This window comes from Hylobates moloch, unplaced genomic scaffold, assembly GCF_009828535.3.
Source record: "Hylobates moloch isolate HMO894 unplaced genomic scaffold, HMol_V3 SCAFFOLD_13, whole genome shotgun sequence".
In the NCBI taxonomy this organism is placed as follows: domain Eukaryota; kingdom Metazoa; phylum Chordata; class Mammalia; order Primates; family Hylobatidae; genus Hylobates; species Hylobates moloch.
In genome coordinates this window covers 39004440-39025808 of record NW_026652288.1, presented here as the reverse complement: position 1 = coordinate 39025808, position 21369 = coordinate 39004440, and the positions used below count along the sequence as shown (strand labels likewise).

The 21369-nt window shown below is 51.4% G+C and overlaps 1 protein-coding gene across 3 annotated transcripts in view; it reads left to right on the top strand.

The window, feature by feature from the left end:
* SIPA1L3 (signal induced proliferation associated 1 like 3) overlaps positions 1-21369 on the top strand; it is a 290592-nt gene that overhangs the window by 207398 nt on the left and 61825 nt on the right. For all 3 annotated transcript variants that reach the window (XM_058426942.1, XM_032173072.2, XM_032173071.2), the window contains exons 10-12: positions 7316-7590; positions 19176-19427; positions 20551-20688. In XM_058426942.1, the coding sequence (XP_058282925.1) occupies positions 7316-7590; positions 19176-19427; positions 20551-20688 (665 nt within the window). The remainder of the gene's footprint in view (positions 1-7315; positions 7591-19175; positions 19428-20550; positions 20689-21369) is intronic.

Genomic DNA, 21369 nt, shown 5'->3' with positions numbered 1-21369 from the left:
GGCTGAGGTAGGAGAATGGTGTGAACCTGGAAGGCAGAGCTTGCAGTGAGCTGAGATCATGCCACTGCGCTCCAGCCTGGGTGACAGTGCTAGACTCTGTCTCAAAAAATAAAAATAAAAAATAGGCTGGGCACGGTGGCTCACGCCTGTAATCCCAGCACTTTGGGAGGCCGAGGTGGGCGGATCACAAGGTCAGGAGATTGAGACCATCCTGGCTAACACAGTGAAACCCCGTCTCTACTAAAAATACAAAAATTAGCCAGGCATGGTAGCGGGTGCCTGTAATCCCAGTTACTCGGGAGGCTGAGGCAGGAGAATGGCATGAACCTGGGAGGCGGAGTGCAGTGAGCCGACACCGTGCCATTGCACTCCAGCCTGGGCGACAGAGCGAGACTCCGTCTCAAAATAAATAAATAAACAAATAAATAAATAAATAAAATAAATTAGCTGGGCATGGTGGTGCACACTTGTGGCCTCAACTATTCAGGAGGCTGAGTGGGATGATCACTTGAGCCCAGGAGTTTGAGGCTGCAGTGAGCTGTGATCGTGCCACTGCACTCCAACCTCGGCAACAGAGAGAGACCCAGACTCAAAAAAAAAATGAAAAAGTGGCCAGGCGCGGTGGCTCACACCTGTAATCCCAGCACTTGGGGAGGCCGAGGTGGATGGATTATTTCAGGTGAGGGGTTCAAGACCAGCCTGGCCAACATGATAAAACCCCATCTCTACTAAAAATACAAAAATTAGCCAGGCGTGGTGGCACACACCTGTAATCCCAGCTACTCGGGAGGCCGAGGGAAAAGAATTGCTTGAACCCGAGAGGCAGAGGTTGCAGTGAGCTGAGAGTGAGCCACTGCACTCCAACCTGGGTGACACAGCAAAACTCTGTCTCAAAAAAAACAAACAAAAGCAAACTCCTGTGTTCCTCCCCACCCCTCTCAGAGGTTTCCTGACTTCGTAAAGTAGAAGTCGTCTACTCAAATAAGGTTTTAGGGAAAAAAAGGTCGACTCCATCCCTCCATTTGCAGATGTCAGAGCCTTGGCAGCAGCCTGGGCTCCACTCTCTCTCATGCCCACATTCGTCAGCTCCACTTCCGTAGGCAGACGCCAGCCACCTCTCCCACAGCCCTCACCCTGGCGCGAGCCACCCTGGTCTCTCCTGGACACTTTTGGTGGTGTTCTTTCTGGTCCTTCTTGCCCCTGCCCTTGCTCCTCTGTGGCCTGTTCTCGATGTGGTAGTGAGAGCAATCACATCACCTCTCTGCTTAAACCCTCAGGTCACTCTAGGTTAAAGCCTCAGTCCTTACGGAAGCCCATGAGGCCGGGTGTGACCTGGCTCCCTGTTGACTTCTCTGACCTCATGTCACTGTTGCCCTCTCTGCCCCAGCCATGCAGACCTCTGGGGTTTCATGCGCATGCTAGGGCGGCGTCCAGCCTCAAGGCCTTTGTACCGCCTGTGCCTCTCGCTGGAACACTTCTCTGATCACCACATGGCTCGCTGCCTTTCCTCCTACAGGCCTTTGGTCATGTGTCGCCTTGTCAGTGAGGCCTCGTTATCTAAGATTGCACACCCCCTCCCCTGGCTTGGAGCACATTCCCCCGCTTTGCCTGCTTAACCACCGTCTGCCATGCACTGTGTGTTATCTGTTCACTGCCGTGTCCTCAGCACCTGGGCCAGCATCTGGTGCACAGTAGCCGCTGAGTGAGCAGGAACCGAGTGCGGGCATGAATGCATCGTACGCTATAGTGGCTGCAATAGCGAGCATCGAATGGTCGCCAGCTCTGCGTCAGACCCTGCTCAGCACCTTGGGTGGTTTTGCATCTCTTGCTCACAAAAGCCTGATGAGGTCCTCACTTCACAGATGAGGAAACTGAGGCCCAGAGATACCTTGACTTGCCCAGAGCCCAAAGAGCCTGGGTTTTGGGGTTTTTTGTTTTGTTTTGTTTTTTGAGATGGAGTCTTGCTCTGTCCCCAGGCTGGAGTGCAGCAGAGCGATCTTGGCTCACTGCAACCTCCACCTCCCAGGTTCAAGCATTTCTCCTGTCTCAGCCCCCCAAGTAGCTGAGACTACAGGCGCCCGCCACCATGCCCAGCTAATTTTTGCATTTTTAATAGAGATAGGGTTTTGCCATGTTGGCCATGCTGGTCTCGAACTCCTGGCCTCAAGTGATCCACCCTCCCTGGCCTCCCAAAGTGCTAGGATTACAGGCCTGAGCCACCATGCCCAGCCAAGCCTGGGTTCTTAAACGCTAGGCTACTCCACCTCCCCTAATCTTGACAGCAGCTCACGTTTCTTGAGCAGGGACCATGCCAGGCACCGTGCCAGGTGACATGTTTTACCCACATCCTCACTGTGCCACTCTGTCCCACACCCACCCCCATGCCTACGGTTGGCGGAGTCCTTTTAGAGCACATTTCCACAGCCATACCCCCACCCCCACCCGCAGTCTCAATGCCCCAGAGCCTGCTGGGGAACCAGTGGGCCAGGGAATGATGACATAAGCCATCTCCCATGGAGGGGCAGGCCCGTTTTGAATGACTCATGACAGTGAGTCTCTCTCTTTGTGAAGCACCCACAGGGTACAGATTCCACACTCTCCCTGCAGGCTGACTCAACTGCCCCAGACATCTTGAACTAACGGTATCCCATCACTGGTTAATTGAATGAGTGTTATTATGCGCCTGGCCTTGGGCTGGCCAGTGCTGGGACATAGTGATGACCATAACAGACCCAGGCCTACTTTCATGGGGCTCCTCTCTGGGACAGATATTAAACACGCAATTCGGCCGAGCGCGGTGGCGCACACCTGTAATCCCAGCACTTTGGAAGGCCGAGGCGGTTGGATCACGAGGTCAAGAGATCGAGACCATCCTGGCCAACATGGTGAAACCCCATCTCTACTAAAAATACGAAAAAATTAGCCAGGTGTGGTGGCGGGCGCCTGTAGTCCCAGCTACTCAGGAGGCTGAGGCAGGAGAATGGCGTGAACCCAGGAGGCAGAGGTTGCAGTGAGCCGAGATTGCGCCACTGCACTCCAGCACTCCAGCCTGGCGACAGAGTGAGACTCCCGTCTCAAAAAAAAAAAAAAAAAAAAAACCACGCAATTCAAGTGCCAAGAGCTTAAAAGGGGGGTGTGAGGATGCCAGGAGAACCTATCAGACGGTGCTAAATCAGACAAGGAGAAGGTCTCAAATCCACAGGTTGGATACAGTCCCAGATGTATTTAGTTAGTTAACAAAGTTTAACATTTAGAGCAAGCTTGTCCAACCTGCAGCCCAAGATGGCTTTGAATGGCACCCAACACAGATTCATAAAGTTTCTGAAAACATTAGGAGTTTTTTTGTGATTTTTTTTAAAGCTTATCAGCTATCATTAGTGTTAGTGTATTTCATGTGAGGCCCAAGACAATTCTTTTTTTTTTTCTTTAAGACAGAGTCTCGCTCTGTTGCCTGGGCTGGAGTGCCGTGGTGCAATCTCAGCTCACTGCAACCTCTGCCTCCCCGGTTCAAGCGATTCTCCTGCCTCAGCCTCCCAAGAAGCTGGGATTACAGATGTGCACCACCAGGCCCAGCTAATTTTGTATTTTTTTAGTAGAGGTGGGGTTTCACCATGTTGCCCAGGCTGGTCTTGAACTCCTGACCTCAGGTGATCTGCCCACCTCAGCCTCCCAGAGTGCTGGAATTGCAGGCATGAGCCACTGTGCCCAGCCCAATTTTACTTTTTAATTATAGAAAATTGCAAGCATACACTAAAGCAAAGGGAATCATATAAGAACCCCAGTCTTGGCCGGCTGCAGTGGCTCACACCTGTAATCCCAGCACTTTGGGAGGCCAAGGCAGTTGGATCACCAGAGGTCAGGAGTTCGAGACCAGCCTGACCAACATGGAGAAACCCCGTCTCTACTAAAAATACAAAATTTGCTGGGTGTGGTGGCATATGCCTGTAATCCCAGCTCCTCAGGAGGCTGAGGCAGGAGAATTGCTTGAACCCAGGAAGCGGAGGTTGCAGTAAGCCAAGATTGTGCCATCGCACTCCAGCCTGGGCAACAAGAGTGAAACTCTGTCTCAAAAAAAAAAAAAAAAGAGAGAACCCAGTCTTCATTACCATCTCCAACAGTTACTGACCCATGGCTGATCTTGTTTCTTTCTTCCCTCCCTCTCTTTCCCAATTATTTTGAAGCAAATCCTAGACATCCTATCATTTCATCCATAAACTTTTCAATATTTATTTCTAAAAGATACAACTCTTAAAACATAACATAGCCATCATACATAAAATAAAAAATTAACGATAATTCCTTATTGTCAAATAAACACATTGTCACCCATGAATGGGCTATAAAATCAATCACAGAGATGTAATTTTTTTTATTTTTAATTTTAACTTTAATTTTTAAAGACAAGGTCTTGGTGTCACCCCGGCTGGAGTGCAGTGGCACAATCATCACTCACTACAGTGTCACTCTCCTGGGCTCAAGCCTGCCTCCAACCTCAGCCTCCCGAGTAGCTGGGACTGCAAGCCTATGCCACCATGCTCAGCTAATTTTTTTTATTTAATTTTTAGTAGAGATGAAGTCTTGCTATATTGCCGAGACTCATCTTGAACTCCTGGGCTCAAGCAGTCCTCCTGCCTTGGCCTCCGAAAAGTGCTGAGATTACAGGCGTGAGGCACTGCACTCAGCCTGAGTTGCAACAATGTTAAAGGTTAGATGTCTTAGTCCACTTAGCCTGAATATAACAACATAGCTTAGATGGAGTAGCTTATAAGCAAGAGCAATTTATTTCTTTGCAGTTCCGGAGGCCAGGAAGTCCAAGATAAAGGCACCTGCAGGTTCTGTATCTGGTGAGGGCCCCTTTCAACTTCACGAATGGCACCTTGCTGTCATGGTGGAAGAGGTGAACAAGTTCCTTGGGCCTCTTTTTTTTTTGAGACAGTCTCGCTCTGTCGCCCAGGCTGGAGTGCAGTAGCATGATCTCGGCTCACTGCAACCTCTGCCTCCTGAGTTCAAGCGATTCTCCTGTGTCAGCCCCCCAAGTAGCTGGGATTACAGGCGTACACCACCACGTCAGGCCTCTTTTATATGGGCACTGATCTCCTTCGTGAGGGTTCTGCCATAGTAATAGGATGGGAAAGAATAAAAAGTGTCACAGTGCACCTCAGTGAGTAAAGATAAGACTATTTTATGAAGCATTGTTTTGGTCATACATGTTTCCCCCACTTTCCAAATTCTCGCCGTCCAAATCAGGAACCAGACAGATTCAGTGACATTTTCAGGTAAGTACTTTACCATCCAAACGCTTACTTCTTGCTATCCATACTCAAGAATCTGACGGATTTGAATTGCAAGGAATATTTGTGTCTGTGGGCGTCGTGTGTAAAACACGAATGTGTAGAGTAGTTTGTGACATAAAATTATTCCTTTTCTTGGCTGGGCGCAGTGGCTCACGCCTGTAATCCCAGCACTTTGGGAGGCCGAGACGGGTGGATCACTTGAGGTCAGGAGTTCAAGACCAGCCTGGCCAACACAGTAAAACCCCGTCTCTACTAAAAATACCAAAATTAGCTGGGTGTGGTGGCAAATGCCCATAATCCCACCTACTTGGGAGGCTGAGACAGGAGAATTGCTTGAACCTGGGAGGCGGAGGTGGCAGTGAGCTGAGATCGGGCCACTGCACTCCAGCCTGGGTGACAGCGAGACTCCGTCTCAAAAAAAAAAAAAAAATTATTCCTTTCTTCAAGTGGTGGTGAGAAAAGTATGAAAGCCGGCATTCTGATAGGTACGTTACATAGCACCATTTCTAGCCAGGGGATGACTTCTCACAGGAAATGTAAGCCATTCCCTGTTATCTTTCCATAACGCAGTTTTAGGAAAGGGCAGGCATTCTTGACAACTTGCTTAATAGCCACAGCTGGTTACGTTCATCTTGTTTTTATCCCAAGAAGAGGAGGGGATCACCTAATAGCATGCTGGGGGGAGGGGGCAGGGTTCTATTCAGTGGGTCCTCGGATCTTATGGTAACACATTATCCAGGGGAATATCTCACCCAGTGAAGCAGGGAGTCCTGGAGGCCAGGCCCTGCATGGTATGGTCAGCTCCATGTTGGGGGAAGGTCTGAGGAGGAGATGGGGAAAGGGTTTCTTCCTCCAAGAATGGTGTCATGAGGCCGGGTGTGGTGGCTCATGCCTGTAATCCCAGCACTTTGGGAGGCCGAGGTGGGCAGATCACGAGGTCAGGAGTTCGAGACCAGCCTGACCAATATGGTGAAACCCCATCTCTACTAAAAATACAAAAAACTAGCCGGGCATGGTGACGCATGCCTGTAATCCCTGATAGTCGGGAGGCTAAGGCAAGATGCTCTCTTGAACCCGGGAGGCGGAGGTTGCAGTGAGCCGAGATCACGCCACTGCACTCCAGCCTGGGCGACAGAACGAGACTCTGTCTCAAAGAAATAAAAGAATGGTGTCATGAAGTAAAAGAATATAGTGTGAGTTCCCAACCTAGAAAAGGTCCCAGTACTTCTGGTCTGCTGCTTCCTTGCGTATTTTGGTTAGAGTCATTGTGTCAGTCAGGATACAGTATTAGTGGCTTAAAGCAGGTTTGGCCGGGTGTGGTGGCTCTCGCCTGTAATTCCAGCACTTTGGGAGGCCGAGGCAGGTGGATCACCTGAGGTCAGGAGTTCGAGACCAGCCTGGCCAATATGGCAAAACCCCGTCTCTACTAAAATACAAAAATTAGCCAGGCGTGGTAGCACACGCTTGTAATCCCCAGCTACTCGGGAGGCTGAGGCAGGAGAATCGCTTGAACCCAGGAGGCAGACATTGCTGTGAGCTGAGATCACGCCGCTGCGCTTCAGCCTGGGCGACAGAGCAAGTCTCCGTCTCAAAAATAAATAAATAATAAAATGATAAAATAAATACCACAGCCCAGAGGACATGCCAGGGCCACTCGAAACTCATTGGCCAAAACAAGTTCCAGGGCCCCACCCAACCACAAGGGAGCCAAGAAGTGCAATCCCACTGACCCCAGGAAGGAGGGAGGTCGGGGCCTTTGGAGCCATAGCTCATGACTGCCATGGTCTCTGCAAGATTGGAAGCCACAGGGTCGCATATCCACATTTCTCCTCCAGAAATCAGGAAGCCAGGCTGGGACCGGGTGCGTGTTCCCCCTGCGGGTCCCCTGCCATCGCCCGGGAAGGTATTAATAGATGGGAATAGGCAGGTTTTTGGCTTCAAAGCGGGGAACGTGACCAGGGGTCTTCCAGAGGAGCTGACCCAAGCAGCTTCTGAGGCTCGATCCTGCCTGTGGCCTGCAGGTGATGACCAATGGCTGGGAGACGGTGGACATGACTCTGCGGCGGAACGGGCTCGGGCAGCTGGGCTTCCATGTGAAGTACGACGGCACGGTGGCCGAGGTCGAAGACTACGGATTCGCCTGGCAGGCCGGCCTCCGGCAGGGCAGCCGACTGGTGGAGATCTGCAAGGTGGCCGTGGTCACACTGACCCACGACCAGATGATCGACCTGCTGCGCACCTCTGTCACTGTGAAGGTGGTCATCATCCCGCCTTTCGAGGACGGCACGCCCCGGAGGTAAGGGCCTCCGCCTTTCAGCCTGGTGGTGGGTGGCAGCTCCCAGATCGCTGGTATGAGACCTCCCTGGCACTGTCACTTGAGGTCCCAATAGAGGGGGGATAGGCAGGCTCTTCTAGGCAGGAATAGTGGCAACGGTGACAGGAGGGGGAGGGCACATCTACGGAGCGCGGAGCGCTTACTGTATGTCAGTTACTGGTTTAGCCCTTCATATATGCATGATCGCATTTAATCTCCACGGTTGCCCTGTGAGGGGAGAGGCTCATTTTTCCCGTTTTCTACATGAAGCATACGATGTTAACAGTCGCTTGCCTGTGGGCCCCCCGCACTTCATTCATTTGTTCAGAATGTGTTTATTGAGCCCCTACTGTGTGCAAGCTCTGTTCAAAGTGACGACAACAAACTGCCTGCTCCCTTGCGGTTTGTGTTCCACAGGGAAAGACAGGCCGTGAAGAAATAGGTGTGTCATGCAGGATCAGGTAGTGCTAAGTCTCAAGGAAATTAAAGCAGAGTAACGAAGGGGCTGCAGCACGGTGGGAGAGCTGCTTACAAGGCAGGCAAAGACGACTCCGGGAGGCTCCACAGGGAGGCAGCCATGTGGTTTTCTGGCCAGCGGGCTCCAGACAGGAGCTGGCCAGGGCACAGCCTCCCCAGTGTACATGGGTGGTGCGTTCCTGGAGTATGCGGAGGCCCGTGTGGCTGCAGCAGAGCGAGCAGGAGTGAGAGCTGAGAGCAAAGGACGGAGAGGTGACCAGGCAGGCGGTGTGGGCTTCATGGGCCATGAGAGAAGCTTGGGTTTTATTCCACGCTCAGTGGGAAGCTGGTAGGTGACTTATTTATTTTGTTTTTTTTCTTTTGTTGTTTTTGTTTTTTTGGTTTTTTAGATGGAGTCTCGCTCTGTCGCCCAGGCTGAAGTGCAGTGGCGTGATCTCAACTCACTGCAACCTCCATCTCCCGGGTTCAAGCGATTCTCCTACCTCAGCCTCCTGAGTAGCTGGGACTATAGGCGCGTGCCAGCACGCCCAGCTAATTTTTGTATTTTTAGTAGAGACGGGGTTTCACTATGTGGCCCAGACTGGTCTTGAATTCCTGACCTCAGGTGATCTACCCGCCTCAGCCTCCCAAAGGGCTGAGCCTCCCTAGGCTGTTTGTTTCATTTTTTAATGGAACATCTCAAACATAAAGTGTATTACAAGTATGAAACATATCATATACCCCATAAATATATACGCCTACTATGTACCCACCAAAGTTAAAAAGAAATAAAAGGAAATATCCGACTAGGGGGAGCAAAAGTATACTGAGCCCTCTGGGCACTTACCAACATGCGACCAGCTTTTTGTTTTTTGTTTCATTATCTCGATATCCTCTTCCTGCTCCGCCTGTCACCTTAGATTATCTAAAACAATTCCAGATCCTGGAATGTGCCTCTATACAATAAAGACCTTTTTAAAAAATTACACCTAACAAATTTAGCAGTAATTTCATGTATTTCTTGTTTTTGTTTGTTTGTTTTTTATTTTTTATTTTTTTTTGAGATGGAATCTCACTCTGTTGCCCAGGCTGGAGTGCAGTGGCACCATCTCGGCTCAGTGCAACCTCCACCTCCCAGTTCAAGCGATTCTCCTGCCTTAGCCTCAGCCTCCTGAGTAGCTGGAACTACAGACATGTGCCACCATGCCCAGTTAATTTTTGTATTTTTTGGTAGAAGACAGTTTCCCCATGTTGGCCAGGCTGGTCTCAAACTCCTGACCTCAAGTGATCCACCTGCCTTGGCCTCCCAAAGTGACAGGATTACAGGCTTGTGCCACCACACCTGGCCTTAACAGTATTTCTTTTTCTTTCCTTTTTTTTTTTTTTTTTTTTTTTGAGATAGAGTCTCGCTCTATTGCCAGGCTGGAGTGCATTGGCGCGATCTCGGCTCACTGCAACCTCTGCCTCCCGGGTTCAAGCGATTCTCCTGCCTCAGCCTCCCAAGTAGCTTGGACTACAGGCACGTGCCACCACGCCCAGCTAATTTTTGTATTTTAGTAGACACAGGGTTTCACCATGTTGTCCAGGATGGTCTCAATCTCGTGATCCACGCACCTCGGCCTCCCAAAGTGCTGGAGTTAACAGGCGTGAGCCACTGTGCCCAGCCAACAGCAATTTCTTAGTGTCAACTATCTAGACTGGGTTCACACCTATAATCGTAACACTTTGGGAGGCTGAGGTGGGAAGATCACTTGAGGCCAGGAGTTCAAGACCAGCCTGGCCAACACAGTGAGACCCCCATCTCTGCATCTCTGCATCTCTGCCTAAAGGAGAAAAAAAATATAATGCAGTTGTAGCCCCAGCTATTTTCAGGCTGAGATGGGAAGATCACTTGAGCCCAGGAAGTTGAGGCTGCAGGGAGCCATGATTGTGCCACTGCACTCCAGACTGGGCAACAGAGGGAGACCTCATCTCTTTGTTTTTTTAAACAGTTGTTCATCAGAATTCTCCTATTGGCCGGGTGCGGTGGCTCACGCCTTTAACCTCAGCACTTTGGGAGGCCGAGGTGGGCGGATCACCAGGCAGGAGTTCAAGACCAGCCTGACCAATATGGAGAAACACTGTCTGTACTAAAAATACAAAATTAGCCGGGCGTGGTGGCGCATGCCTGTAATCCCAGCTACTCGAGAGGCTGAGGCAGGAGAATTGCTTGAACCCGGGAGGCAGAGGTTGCGGTGAGCCGAGATCGTGCCATTGCACTCCAGTCTGGGCAACAAGAATGAAGCTACATCTCAAAAAAAAAAAAAAAAAATTCTCCTATTGCATTTGATTGATGTATCTCTTGAGGCCCTTTTTTTTTTTGCTTTGAGACAGAGTCTCGCTCTGTCACCCAGGCTGGAGTGCAGTGGCTCACTGCAACCTCCGCCTCCTGGGTTCCAGCGATTCTCCTGTGTCAGCCTCCTGAGTAGCTGGGATTACAGGCGTGTAGCACCACACCTGGCTAAATTTCGTATTTTTAGTAGAGATGGGGTTTCACCATGTTGGCCAGGCTGGTCTTGAACTCCTGACCTCAGGTGATCCACCCACCTCAGCCACCCAAAGTGCTGGGATTACAGACGTGAGCCACTGCGCCTGGCCTTTTCCTTGCAGTTTATTTTGGAAAGAAAACAGGTCACCTGTCCTTAGAGCTTCCCCCTGCCTGGCTTTAGCTGGCAGCCTCCCCATGGTGTCCTTTAGCCTATTGCTCCACCACTGGTATTTTCTATAAACTAGAGTCAAAGATGGAAGCTTGCTCCGGCCCCAGTGGGATGTGTTTCGGCCGCAGCACTCCTAGGTATGCATCTGTGAAAAGGCACTGCGTGCCTGATGTCCCCCTGCAAGTGACACTAAGGGCAAGCAGAGGCTTCAGACAGCGGCACCTGGCCATCACTACACGTCCCCATCAGTCCTGTTTCACAGCCCAGCAGCCACTGCTAGGCGCTGCCTAGATCCATCATTTCATGACGGTTTGCAGACGAGTGCCATCTTCATTCTGTCGTTCCTTCTTCATATATTGGCTGGAATGCTTCTAAAAAGAGCTTTCTTTCAGTAACCGTTTAGTTACCCTGAGGTATAATTTGTACAGAGAAGACAAGATAAATACAGTTTTCAGAATAATGAGTTGGTCCCTAGCAACCTCCAGAAGTGACCAATGAGAGAGACGCACCATGTTCTTAGCTCTGGAAACAGTGCACAGAGGACAGCCGAGGCCTTGGCCTCATGGAGTGAGGCCCCAGTGGGTCAGGGGAGACAAACAGTAAAGAAGTAAATGAATGAGGTGATTTCAGATCACAGAGTGGGGAGGCAGGAGAGCATAGCAGGAGAGGCAGGCTGTCTAGGTTTGAATCCCAGCTCTTCCACTTGTTACCTTTGACCCTAGGGAAGTGGCCTCACCACCCTGTGCCCGGTTTCCTCATTTGTAAAACAAGGACAATAACGTCCTTTCCACAAGAGCGTTTGTGAAGTTGAAGGAGATCCAACTTGTAAAGCACGTAGGACAGGCCAGACCCAGTGAATGGCTTGTGACTGTGCTGGTGGCTCTCAGCACTTTTGGAGGCCGAGGCCAGAGGATCACCTGAGCCTAGCAGTTCAAGACCAGCCTAGCCAACATAGCAAGACCTCGCCACTACAACAAAAATTTTTTTTTTTGAGACTGAGTTTCACTCTTGTTGCCCAGACTGCAGTGCAGTGGCATGATCTTAGCTCACTGCAAGCTCCGCCTCCTGTGTTCAAGCGATTCTTCTGCCTCATCCTCCCGAGTAGCTGGGACTACAGGCATGCACCACCACACCCAGCTAATTTTTGTATTTTTAGCAGAGACGGGGTTTCACCGTGTTGGCCAGGCTGGTCTCAAACTCCTGACCTCATGTGATCCACCCGCCTCGACTTCCCAAAGTGCTGGGATTACAGGCATGAGCCACTGCACCCAGCCCAAATTTTTAAAAATCAGCTAGGTGTGATGGCACATGCATGTAGTCTCAGCTACTCAGGGTGAGATAGGAGGTTGAGACTAAAGTGAGCTGTGATCACACCACTGCACTCAAGCTTTCTCAAAAAAAAAAAAAAAAAAGCCAGGCTCGGTGGCTCACGCCTGTAATCCCAGTACTTTGGGAGGCCAAGGCGGGTGGATCATGAGGTCAGGAGTTTGAGACCAGCCTGGCCAATATGGTGAAACCCCGTCTCTACTAAAAATACAAAAATTAGCCGGGCGTGGTAGCGTGCACCTATAGTTCCAGCTACTCAGAAGGCTGAGGCAGAAGAATCCCTTGAACCCAGGAGGCAGAGGTTGCAGTGAGCCGATCGCACCACTGCACACCAGCCTGGATGACAGAGCGAGACTCCGGTTCAGGAAAAAAAAAAAACACGTAGGACAGTACTTGGCCTATAGGGGGCGCTCGAGAGACACTGGCGCAAAGATACTGGATGTGAGGACTGTAAAGGGCGCATAACCCACATTGGACAGGGTGGTCCGGGAAGGCCCGAAGGTGAGGGCAAAGGCCCTCGGCTTGGACACAGACCAGAAAGAGGACCTGCGTGGCTGCAGCAGATTCATCCAAGAGGAGGGCACAAGATGGGGTGACGATGAGTGTCACATTCACATATGACCTTGCTGGGCTCACACCAGGGCTGGTGTGATCTCTGCTTTATAGACGAGAAAACTGAGGCCCAGGACAAACAAGTCACTTTGCAGAGTTGCACAGCTGGTAAGCAGCAAAGCAAAATTCAAATCCAGGTCGGCCTGTCTCCATTATACTCTACAGCCTCTGAAAGCCATCACAAGCTATTAATACACAGGCATGCGAGTGATGTCCCCACCCTCACCTTCCTGAGTCGTGCTTGCTCTCTCTCCACTTGGTAGGGGACAGTTCTGGGCAGGCCTAAACCCTGAACCTGAGGGTGTGGCCACCCCTACCCACATCCCGGATGGCTCAGCCTCAGGACTCCAGTCATGCCCTGGGTGTCTCCCGTTCCCAGCCCTCTTCTCCTGCCGCCTTCCTACTCTGCCCAGAGCCACAGCCCAGCCACACCTGCTTAGATCTCTGCAGGGGCAAGTCAAGGCCAGATAACCCCACAGGCAAGTGCCCTGGTGGCTATGCTCCTCGGGGAAGGACATGAACCCTTCTCCACACACTCCCATGGGTGCACACGATAAGCCAGCCTGCCCGTCGCATGACTCTCACCCCAAACATGCAGGTAGGGACAAACTGAAAGGCAAAGAAAAGTCTGCAGTTCTCTAGCTTTGGGGAGACAGGGCCAGGGAGAGTGCAACCAGACAGACGTTCTTCTCCCTGCCCTTTTCAGGAGGAAGACATTCCCTCTTGCTCCCTTTATAAGGCAGCTGCTGGAAACAGGACCTCCCGTTTGCAGGGGTGGGCGTGGGTCAGGACTTGGGTGGTTTTTGTTGTTCTTCAAATGCAGAGGTGTGTAGCTGACCTCATTTGCAGAGCTGATGACCCCGGCTCTGGGCTTTCCCCAGCCTGTTGATGCAACCCTGGCTCAAATTTCTGTTGTAGTGAGCTCTGAGGGGAGCAGTGAGGATGGGACAGAAGTGCCCTGGCTGCCACTGCCAGGCTGCATGGCTTGCACACCGACCCCATGCTCTCAGACACCGAGGAGAATGCACGGCGTCTTCCTCCTACTCCCAGGCCACAAGGCTGGAGTTTTGTTTGGGTTTTTTTGTTTGTTTTTGCTTTGTTTTGTTTTTCTTCTTTTTTCAGGCGAAGTTTCACTCTCCTTGCCCAGGCTAGAGTGCAGTGGTGTGAGATCGCACCACTGCATTCCAGCCTGGGCGACAGAGCGAGATTCTATCTCAAAAAAAAAAAAAAAAAAAAAAAAATGCATAAGAAAGTGGGAGCAGTGGTTGCTTCTGGTAGTTGAAACTGGAGGATGGGATTGGGAGACAGGGATGCATGTTATGTCTTTTTAATCCTTAAAAACAATTCAAGGGCCAGACGCAGTGGCTCACACCTGTAATCCCAGCACTTTGGGAGGCCGAGGCAGGCAGATTACCTGAGGTCAGGAGTTCGAGACCAGCCTAGACAACATGGTGAAACCCCATGTCTACTAAAAATACAAAATGTAGCCGGGTGTGGTGGCGGGCGCCTGTAATCCCAGCTACTCAGGAGGCTGAGGCAGGAGAATCACTTGAACCCGGGAGGTGGAGATTGCAGTGAGCCGAGACTGCGCCACTACACACCAACAAGGGTGACAGAGCAAGACTCCGTCTCAAAAAAAAAATTGTTTTTAATCAATAAATGAAGCAGGCCTTCTCAAATGTTATTGTGTATCAGCATCATCACAGGCAGCTCAGTCAAATGCAGATCCTTGGGCCCTGCCTTGGGCGATTCTGATGCGTGTAATCTGGGATGGGGCCCAGGAATCTTCATTATTTGCTGAGCTCTTGATGATCTAGATGATGATCATTTTCAGATCACTGGGGAAGGCAAGAGCCGGGAGGAGCTGGGGCAGAATCTTTTCCAGAGCCCCAAGGTGGTTTGGTTGGATTTCAGAAAGTAGAAATGAGGCTTTTGCTTCGGTTTGTGGGAAAAGCAGGTAAACTGTCCTTAGAATCACCGGAGGGGGCAACTGCATCAGCTCTGATTTGTTAAGCACTTGTCATATGCAGACTCTGCTGACCCTCAGAGAATGCTCACAGCCAGCCCCATCTTACAGATTAGGAAACTTAGGCTCTGAGAAGAGAATTCCTCACCCACACCCATGTAGGTGATAACGGGGCTAAAATCTGAATCAGCCATCTGGCCCCGCAGCCCTGGCTCTGTACCGCTCCATGCTGCATGCTGCCTTCATTTTTATTGTTGTTGTTGTTGTTTTTGAGATGGAGTCTCGCTCTGTTGCCCAGGCTGGAGTGCAGTGGCATGATCTCAGCTCACTGCAACCTCCGCTTCCCAGGTTCAAGCAATCCTCCTGCCTCAGCCCCCCTAGTAGCTGGGATTATAGGCACGTGCCACCATGCCTGGCTAATTTTTGTATTTTTAGTAGAGTTGGGGTTTCACCATGTTGGCCAGGCTGGTCTTGAACTCCTGACCTCAGGTGATCCACCCACCTTGGCCTCCCAAAGTGCTGGGATTACAGACGTGAGCCACTGCGCCCAGCCCATATTTTTTTTTTTTAAGAGATGGGATCTAGAACTCCTGGGTTCAAGTGATCCTCTCGTCTCTTCCTCCCAAAGCGCTGGGATTATGGGTGTGAGCCACTGTGCCCAGCCCATGCTGCCTTCAAAGTGATTGAATATTTTCCTCTTTATATTTTAGTTATTATTATTAATTAGTTATTATTTTTTTGGAGACAGGATCTTGCTGTGTTGTCCAGGCTGGCCTTGAACTCCTGGGATCAAGTGATCCTCCCATCTCAGACTGAGTTGTGTGAGTAGCTGGGACTGCCCAGCTGTGTTTTTCTCTTTGAGGTCGTACCCAGGGGCTCTTAGCCCAAGATGAAGCCATCAGTACCTAAGGGAAAAGGCCAGGCGCGGTGGTTCATGTCTGTAATCCCAACACTTTGGGAGGCCGAGGCAGATGCATCACTTGAGGTCAGGAGTTTGAGACCAGCCTGGCCAACGTGGTGAAACCCCATCTCTACTAAAAACACAAAAATTAGCCAGGCGTGGTGGCAGGCACCTGTAGCCTCAGCTACTCAGGAGGCTGAGGCATGAGAATTGCTTGAACCCGATAGGCGAAGGTTGCAGTGAGCCAGGATCACGCCACTGCACTCCAGCCTGGGCAACAGAGCCAGACTCCATCTCAAATAAAAAAAAAAGTAACTAAAGGAAAAGTCAAGGACATAAGAAATCTACCCACTGGCTCCCAAACCACTATACGGTGGGGCCATTGTCCGTGGTGGTTAAAGTTGTGGGCTTTGGAGTCAACGTTCTAAATATTTAAATCCAGCTTCTGCTTCTTACTGGCTGTTTGACCTTGGATGGGTTATTTAACTTCTCTGTGCCTCAGTTTACTTGTCTTTAAAAGGTGATGTACTGATCAGGACTCTGTACCAGCAACAGAACAGACTGAAACATGGCGCAGCAAAAGAGAGTCTTCACTGGCTCACATACCTGACAAGACTAGGAGATGGGACAGCATTTAGTCACGGCCATATCCAGGGACTCAGACACCCTCACCAGGAGTCTCTGTCCCTTGTTTACCTTTCCATGTTTGCTGTCATTCTCAGTCAGTCTCCTGCCTCCCCCTCCCCCAGCTCTGAACTTAGGTCCCCTCAGCCCAGCATCCCCAGTGGAAATAGATCTTTTTCCCTAATGGCTTTCAAAACAGTTCCAGAATAGGACGCAGTGCCTCATGCCTGTAATCCTAGCACTTTGGGAGGCCAAGGTGGGCGGATCACCTGAGGTCAGGAGTTCGAGACTGGCCTGGCCAATGCGATGAAACCCTATCTCTACTAAAAATACAAAAGTTAGCCAGGCATGGTGGCACATGCCTGTAATCCCAGCTACTCGGGAGGCTGAGGCAGGAGAATCGCTTGAACCTGGGAGGCAGAGGTTGCAGTGAGCCAAGATCGCACCACTGCACTCCAGCCTGGGTGACAAAGCAAGACTCTATCTCAAAAAGAAAAAAAAAAAAAAAAGAAAAAAGAACTGAGTGTGGTGGCTCACGCCTGTAATCCCAACACTTTGGGAGGCCAAGGAGGATGGATTACTTGAGGTCAGGCATTCGAGACCAGCCTGGGCAATATGGTGAAATGCCATCTCTACTAAAAATACAAAAATTAGCTGGGTGTGGTGGCGCACACCTGTAGTCCTAGCTACTCAGGAGGCTAAAGCACGAGAATCGCTGAAACCTGGGAGGTGGAAGTTGCAGTGAGCCGAGATCTTACCATTGCACTCCAGCCTGGGTGAAGAGCAAGACTCCATCTCAAAAAAAAAAACAAACAACTGATGCTCGTTATCTCTCGTTGGCCCTGCTTAGAGCACATGACAATTCTGTGCTAGTCATTGTGTCAGGGTAGGGGCTTGGAGAAAGCTTCTATTTGGTCAGGCCTGGGTCACATGCTCATATCTGGAGCCAAGAAGTGGGATCAGTCCCACCCAGAGCCCATATTAACAAAGACCTCTTATCAGGAGAGTGGGTGTGGGGAGAGACACCAGGCAGACAGGAATGGCAGGTGTGCACTGCCTGGAGACAGTGATGGTACCTGTCCCCACCTCTGCCCGGGCGTGGCATGTCTACAGGCTCTGATAGACATTAATATTGTTATTGTTCCTCACCTGGTGCCTGGTGAGACATTGGCAGCTGCCAATCCAAAGGGACAGCCAGCAGACACTGCCAAGTGTCAGTTCCAGCCATGGCGCTACCGAGGGGTGCGGTGTGTCAGGCCCTGGGTGCCAGAGCGCATCCACCTCTGTCTTAGTCTGTTTTGTGCTGCTACGACAGAATACATGAGATCGGATAACGGATAAAGAACAGAAATACATTTCTCACAGTTGTGGGAGCTGCAGGTTCAAGATCCAGGCACCGGCAGGATAGGGCCTGGTCTTTCTGCTTCCGTGATGGTGCCTTGAGTGCTGTGACCTCTGGAGGACAGGAACGCCACGTCCAAATACGGCAGAAAAGCAGAAGAGAGAGAGTCCACTCCTGCAAGCCCTTTCTATAGCGGCGTTCATCCATTCATGAGGGCTCTGCCCTAAGCTCCTCCCACTAGACCCCACCTCCCAACAGTGGCATTGGGGGTTTAGTTTCCAACACATGACTTTTGGGGGAACACATATCCAGACCACAGCAGCCTCTGAACCACCTTATCCACCAGATCTTTTGCTGGGTGGCCATGAACCGGGTGGCTCCAGGGAACTCAGAATGTTCAGCTCGATGGGGGCATGGGAGCTTCCAGGCTGAAGGCTCTTCTGAGCTCAGCTCTCAGCTGCCAGGAGGTGGATTTCATGAGCACGGCTCGGGGACCCCTCCCATGCGGTGCTGCAGTGGCAGTGGAGAATGCCAGCCCAGCCGGCGGATCTCCCCACCTCAAGCCAGGAGCACCGCGGTGCATGTGCCAGCCTGGTCTAGGGGGAGTCACAGGTCTCTCTGCATCTATTTCAAAGTTGTGGATTTCATGGCTTTTTTTTTTTTTTAACCACCCTGCAAAGTAGGTCACCTGCTCCTCTTCCAGCTGCCTTTAAGTTTCTTTGGAACAAGGCAGTTACTGTCCTTTGATTCTGAGGACATCTGCCTTTCTGGCCCTGAGTACCGCTAAGGGGGGCCAGGCAGGTCCGTCGAGGACACTGGCAGCCGTGTGGCCTGGGTCAGGTAGAAGCGAGGGGAGGGAACAGAGAATTCGAGTGGGAGGAGGGAAGAGGAGATGAGGTGGAAAGGGCCAGGCAGTCGGAGTCCCTGTGTTGGGTCCTGTGCTGGTTGAAGACTCTGTGCTGGTAAGTTTCAGGCCATTTTAAGGAGTATTCACTCAACTTTTAAAATAGGCCATCCCCAGCTGGGCGCAGTGGCTCACTCCTATAATCCCAGCATTTTGGGAGGCCGAGGCGGGTGGATCACCTGAGGTCAGGAGTTCGAGACCAGCCTGGCCAACATGGTGAAACCCTTTCTCTACTAAAAATACAAAACTTAGCTGGGCGTAGTGGCGCTTGCCTGTAGTCCCAGCTACTCAGGAGGCTGAGGCACGAGAATCACTTGAACCCAGGAGGCAGAGGTTGCAGTGAGCCAACATCATGCCACTGTACTCCAGCCTGGGCGACAGAGCAAGACTCTGTCTCAAAAAACAAAAAAAATAGGCCATCCCGGTTTATATATATATATATATATATATTTTTTGAGCTTCGTTGCAGGTGAGTGCAGTGGGCAATCTCGGTCATGCAGTGCCTCCGCTTCTTCTTCTGCTCTCCTTCTGGGATACAGGCCCGCCACCAGCCGGTAATTTTCCGTGAGTTTCGCTTCTTTCTCCTGACCTCGTAAAAAGAGTGCTGGGATTACAAGCGTGAGCCACCGCGCCCGGCCTGCCATCCCGGTTTATATTGGGCCAGGAAATCCCAGCCTAGACAGCAGGCCCATGTGTTGGTGGGCTGGGGCCTTTCTCAGTAATGCAGTTTTTCTCCCCAGGGGTTGGCCGGAGACCTATGACATGAATACCTCGGAGCCCAAGACGGAACAGGAAAGCGTCACTCCTGGGGGCCGGCCCCCCTACCGCAGCAATGCTCCCTGGCAGTGGAGCGGGCCCGCATCCCATAACTCTCTACCAGCCTCCAAGTGGGCCACTCCAACCACTCCCGGCCATGCCCAGTCCCTGAGCCGGCCCCCGAAACAGACCCCCATAGTCCCCTTCCGGGAGTCCCAGCCACTGCACAGCAAGAGGTAAGCACCTGCTGGGGGGACGAACATTTCCCAACCCCCACCAGCCCACACCCATCCTCCGCCCCTCCCTCTCTGCACTATTTCCTCCATCCTCTTCCTCGCCTCAGGCTTTTGACCTTCCTTCTTATCCTTATGTCTCCCTTGTTCCTCCCTCCCTCCTTCCCTTCAGCTTTCACCGTGGGTCTCTTGTTTGGGGACCCAGTACTGGGGAGCTCTGGGTTAGAAATCCACTATACTAAGTAAACGATTAAAGCTCTGCTTTTTTGGCTGGGCACGGTGGCTCACGCCTGTAATCTTAACATTTTGGGAGGTCAAGGCAGGAGCATTGCTTGAGGCCAGGAGTTAGAGAGCTTGGGCAACATAGCAGAACCCTGGCTCTATAAAAAACATTTATTAAAAATTAGCCAGGCGTGATGCACACCTGTGGTCCCAGCTGCCCAAGAGGCTGAGGTGGGAGGATGGCTTGAGCCCGGGAGTTGGAGGCTGTGATTGCACCACCGCACTCCAGACTGAGCAATACCTCATTTCTGAAAATAAAATAAAATAAAATTCTGTTATTTTTAAGGTGAAGGGACTGATAAGCACAAAATTTAGGACAGTGATTTCTTCCTGGAGGAGGCAGGGAAATGGGAAGTGGGGAAGCCCACGGGTAGATGTTAGCACCACTGTTCTAGTCCTGGGGTTGGGTGGTAGCTTCAGGGAGTTCGTTTTATGATGATGACAAATATAACTTACAGATACTCTTTTGAAGATACTATATGTTAAAAGATAAAAAGAAAATTTTCCAAAAATTGAAGGAATCCAACTTGCAGAGAGACCTCTCGTCCCTGGGGGGCAGAGGCGAGAACAGTCTTGAGCAGCCTGCAGAAGCTGTGGGTTGGGGGCAGCTGTAGTGGATCCGGGAAGAGGAGGCCCAGGGGCATCCCAGCTTCTCTCACCCTGTGCTCAGCATCCTCCCCTTCATCCTGAGCAGTGAACAGCAGAAGGGATGTGGCTGGGCCGGGGAAAGGTTGGTTGGTCGGTCGGTCTGTCCGTCCGTCCATCCGTCTGTCCGTCCATCCTCCCAGGGCAGAGGTACCCTCCCACTCACCCTCTGCCTCCTTCCTCCCCTTTCTCCTTCCAGGCCTGTCAGCTTCCCAGAAACCCCTTACACAGTATCACCAGCAGGGGCCGACAGAGTCCCTCCCTACCGACAGCCTTCTGGGAGCTTCTCCACCCCCGGCTCGGCCACCTACGTGAGATACAAGCCATCCCCAGAAAGGTCAGCCTCTCTCCATTCTTTTCATGTTAAGGGATCTGATGAAAGCTGTGGCTCCTTCTTCCCTAGCAAATGTACACCCCCACAATTCTATTTGCCATTTTATGGTGTTTCTGGACCCCTGAAGGTCCTCAGAGGAGCCCCATGGGGTGGTTATGTCTCATGTTTTGGAGCGAAACTGGGCCGGGCTGGGCAGGACCCATTGTTGGTTTTCCTTGCAGCAGAATTTTGATTGCTGTTCTCTTGACACCTATCTAGCAAGAGCATCTACCATCCAGCACGGCCATGCATCTAACTCTCTCCAGCCCTAAGCCCCTAGGACCAGGCTGCCAGCATTACCCAGTTTTCGAGATCTTTCAGGCTTCAGTTCTGCCCACTTGCGTCCATCTGCAACCTGGCAGCCTGAGAGATCTCCCCAAACCCTCCATGGCTCCCCAGTGCCCTCAGGATAAACTTGGCATTCAAGGCCCTTCAGGTTCTGGCTCTGGCTGAGCTTATTCCCCAGCTGCCTTCAGCCCTCATGCCCTCTGTTCTTCCTCTGCCCCCAGGTCCCTGTCTCAGGGGCAGCCACATCAATCCCAGTCCTTGGGCCTGAGCCATGGGCCTCATCCTGTGAATGTCCCCTTCCTCCTTCTCCCTGCAGTGGTCCTCCTCCTGAGCATCTCTGTCACTCACCCCCTCCTC